The sequence below is a fragment of the Octopus bimaculoides genome, chromosome 23 (genome assembly GCF_001194135.2).
Source record: "Octopus bimaculoides isolate UCB-OBI-ISO-001 chromosome 23, ASM119413v2, whole genome shotgun sequence".
Taxonomy (NCBI): domain Eukaryota; kingdom Metazoa; phylum Mollusca; class Cephalopoda; order Octopoda; family Octopodidae; genus Octopus; species Octopus bimaculoides.
Window position 1 is genome coordinate 16,630,124 of NC_069003.1, and position 3,569 is coordinate 16,633,692.

Sequence of the window (3,569 nt, forward strand, 5' to 3'; positions counted from 1 at the left end):
ATCTGCATTGAGAGGTCCTCTCATATAGATGTTATGATATATGTCTGTGCTTTTATAAACTATATGTCTATATGGGAGGATCTATTAAGGCAAATGCTATTAAGGCAAATGATATAGAGATTGCTTTTTAAATATATTAACACAATTAGATAATCAAAAGTTTGAAACCATTCCTCTAGAAATACCAGCAATTACTACACATTAAGAATACATTGTATATGTGAGTATGTGCAAGAATACTTTTGTCAAAGAAGAAAAAAAACACAGATTAGTTATTCATCAAAAATTACCTCTCATTCTTACATTATATTAATCAAGGCTTGCTATTGGAAACATAAATAAATATATATAAACAGGTTAATTGAGGTGGGGCAGTGGCTGTGATGTGGTAGTTACTGTGAGAATCTTGGGATGAGGAGCCCCAACAAGGTGCCATCATTGTCGTTGTTATCATCATCATCATCACAGAGTTACTTTGGATATTTGTTTTTGATATTTGCATTGTTGGTGTTACGATTGTTGTTAATATTTATTTTTTCTTATTTTTGTTTTAAATCAGATTTGTTTTTGCGTTGCCTTCTTTCAGTTTGCTATTGCAGCTTTTGTTGCTTTTGGTGGTGCAGTATTTCGACTTGATGCCATACTTTGCACGACTTCGTTTAGCACATTCATAAAAATGTCCACATGATGGCGCTGTGCAAGCAACGTTGGACGGAGTCGTAAAGTGCTTTCTCCGGATCCTCCGACATTGACACCTGAAAAAATAATAAAAATAAAACACAGGGAAAATTATTAAATATACATATAGGCACAGATGTAGCTGTATGGTACAAAGATTGCTTCCCAGCCCCACATGATTCCAGGCTCAGTCCTGCAACATGGTACCTTGGGCAAACCTTGTGAGTAGATTTGGAGTATAGAAACTGAAAGAAGCCTGTTGTGTGTCAGTGTGCCTTTGTTCTGTGTTTGTCCTACACTACCATCTGACATTAACTTAGTGGTTCAGCAAAATGTACTGATAGGATATGTTTTAGGCTTTAAAAGAAGTACTAGGGTCAATTCACACACACATAAATCCATATACATATACATTATATATATATATATATATATATATATAAATTAAAAACGTAAAATTAAAACAGAACACAAAGGATTCCGCAGTACACGTGTTTCAAGCTTTATACACAAACAGTCGTTGCATCATTATATGGGTATATAATTGATAGACAGGATGGTATAAAGCTATCTTCAGCCACAAATATATTCTTTCTCAAGAAAAAAGAAAAAGAGAGAGAAACAGGCGAGAGAAAAAGGGGGAGTCCATTTGGTATTATCCATTGTAATATCCATTGTAATATGTTTATCCTTTAGGTTGATACATTTACATAAAAGTTCATTGGTATTCCGAAATCGGTCCATATTGTGCCACAATTCAGGGTTGTGGCACAATATGGGCCGATTTCGGAATACCGATGAACTTTTATGTAAATGCATCAACTTAAAGGATAAACATATTACAATGGATATTACAATGGACAATACCAAGTGGACTTCCCCTCTTTCTTTCTCTTTTTCTTTTTTCTTGGTGATTTCTTCTTTGTGATATTATCTTGGGAAAGAATATATTTGCAGCTGAAGATAGCTTTATACCATCCTGTCTATCAATTATAAACCCATATAATGATGCAACGACTGTTTGTGCATAAAGCTTGAAACACGTGTACCACGGAATCCTTTGTGTTCTGTTTTAATTTTACGTTTTTAATTTATTCTTTCACTTCGGCCATTATCTGGCATATACAGGTGCTTACAATTATCAAGTATTACCTCTAACATTTGCTATATATACATACATACATATATATATATATATATATATATATATATATATTGTTTATAGAATTACATAAATACGGAGGAGAAGCACACTCTGAGATGTAGAGCAGTTAATATTATAATGGGAGAAGTCGGTTTATGGGGTTACCCTGGGTAATAAGGGGTTTAGCCTTATGGTGTATCTTGAGACCTCAAACACTGCTGGCCTAAGACCTCTTCAAAATATGGAATGGGAAATGCCTTGCTATAAAGGTAAACACTAGGTGATTATCTCCCTTCGTCATTAGCCATTGAGCGGTCACGAAAGGACCACGAAAGTAAACGATTGTCTCACTTCGGCCTTGGCTACTGGTTTCCATCTGTAGCATTGTCTTGTGGATTCCAAAAGGCCAGCAGGAATCTTATAAAATACAAGCATGGCCTGAAAATCTCCATCCTGGAGTTCAGGGTGCTCCCTGGTATGAGCGAGTCTTCTAGGTTTCTTGTGTATTTTGCAATGCATAACTTGCAATATTTTGTCCCATTGATGTAGGGACCTGGGTTCTCTAGTATTTTTCATGCGATCGAGTATTGTATCCCGTTGTCTCTTAGTTGGCAGATATGGTTGGCCAGCAATGTCACATATCTCCTTTCCGGGACTCTGAAGGACAAATGATTGGAAAGACGCTGTTTGAGAGAATTCCCACTGCATCCCAAGTTTTTCTGTGAGCACGTGATGTCGGTGCACTGTTGCTGTTGTAAGTGCTGCTGTTGTTGCTGCCATTGCTACTGATGCCGCCAGTGGTGTTGTCGCTGATAGAGTTGGGACTGTTGGTGTCGATGGAGATGGTGGTGTCCGTAATATTTTCGTCCCTGCGTGTGTTGCCTGTGATGCAGTCATTGTTGCTGCTGCTGCTGGCATTGTTGTTGTTGTTGTTATCGCTGTTGCCGCCAGTGTTGTTATTGTTGTTGATGGAGTTGGGGTTGCTGGGGTTGTTGGTGCTAGCAATGGTGAAGTAGGAAAATAAACTTACCCTCTAGTGTAGGATATTACGTATTATATTGTATTACATTACATATATTATATGTTGTATATTGTATTATATGATGTATTATACATAATATTGCCCTCTGGTAACCCCTGCCTGTTTAGTCTGATTTCATCTATAAGAATTGGATGAGATATGACGGCTCGGCCATCTCTCCCCAGTTCTTATATTAATCATTAAAATCCAGAAATACAACACGAGGGATAACGGTAACAACAGATCAATAATTTATTCTAGGTTGGTGTAGAGCCTTTTCGTTCCTGGGTGAACAGGCATGCCGCTAGAATACCAAGGAAGCTTCGACCACATGTCGGTATCGAGTTGAGAGAGCACTGGAAAAACGTGTTGTCGCGACAGCTGCTAGATAGAGAAGAGAGGTCGAACGCTATTGCTCTCTCTCAACCTGTTGCATTGCGCATGCGTGCTCGGGTACTTCCGCTGACGGCAAGTCCCTTGCACATGCGCAATTGCACTTCCCAAGATGGCGGCCAATGGCGGCCACACGCACCACTACAATGTCCCCCCCACCGAGTGCATAGCACGAAACAAAGAAAGATTGTAGAGGGCGCGGAAACAAGATGCCCGCCGAACCCAGAAAACATGGCTAAAATTATACAATGAAAAAACAAAAATTGTTTTGTTAAAACAAAGAATGACAAGCTCAATAAATTTGCAAAGCAATGCTGTGTCGGATTCAATAAT

General features: G+C 38.3%; 1 protein-coding gene across 3 annotated transcripts in view; it reads right to left on the minus strand.

The window, feature by feature from the left end:
- Positions 1-268: 268 nt before the first annotated feature.
- The window catches only part of LOC106882406 (4-aminobutyrate aminotransferase, mitochondrial), a 183,434-nt gene continuing 180,133 nt past the window's right edge, over positions 269-3,569 (minus strand). For all 3 annotated transcript variants that reach the window (XM_052976140.1, XM_052976139.1, XM_052976138.1), the window contains one exon: positions 269-755. In XM_052976140.1, the coding sequence (XP_052832100.1) occupies positions 669-755 (87 nt within the window). In that variant the 3' untranslated portion in view covers positions 269-668. The remainder of the gene's footprint in view (positions 756-3,569) is intronic.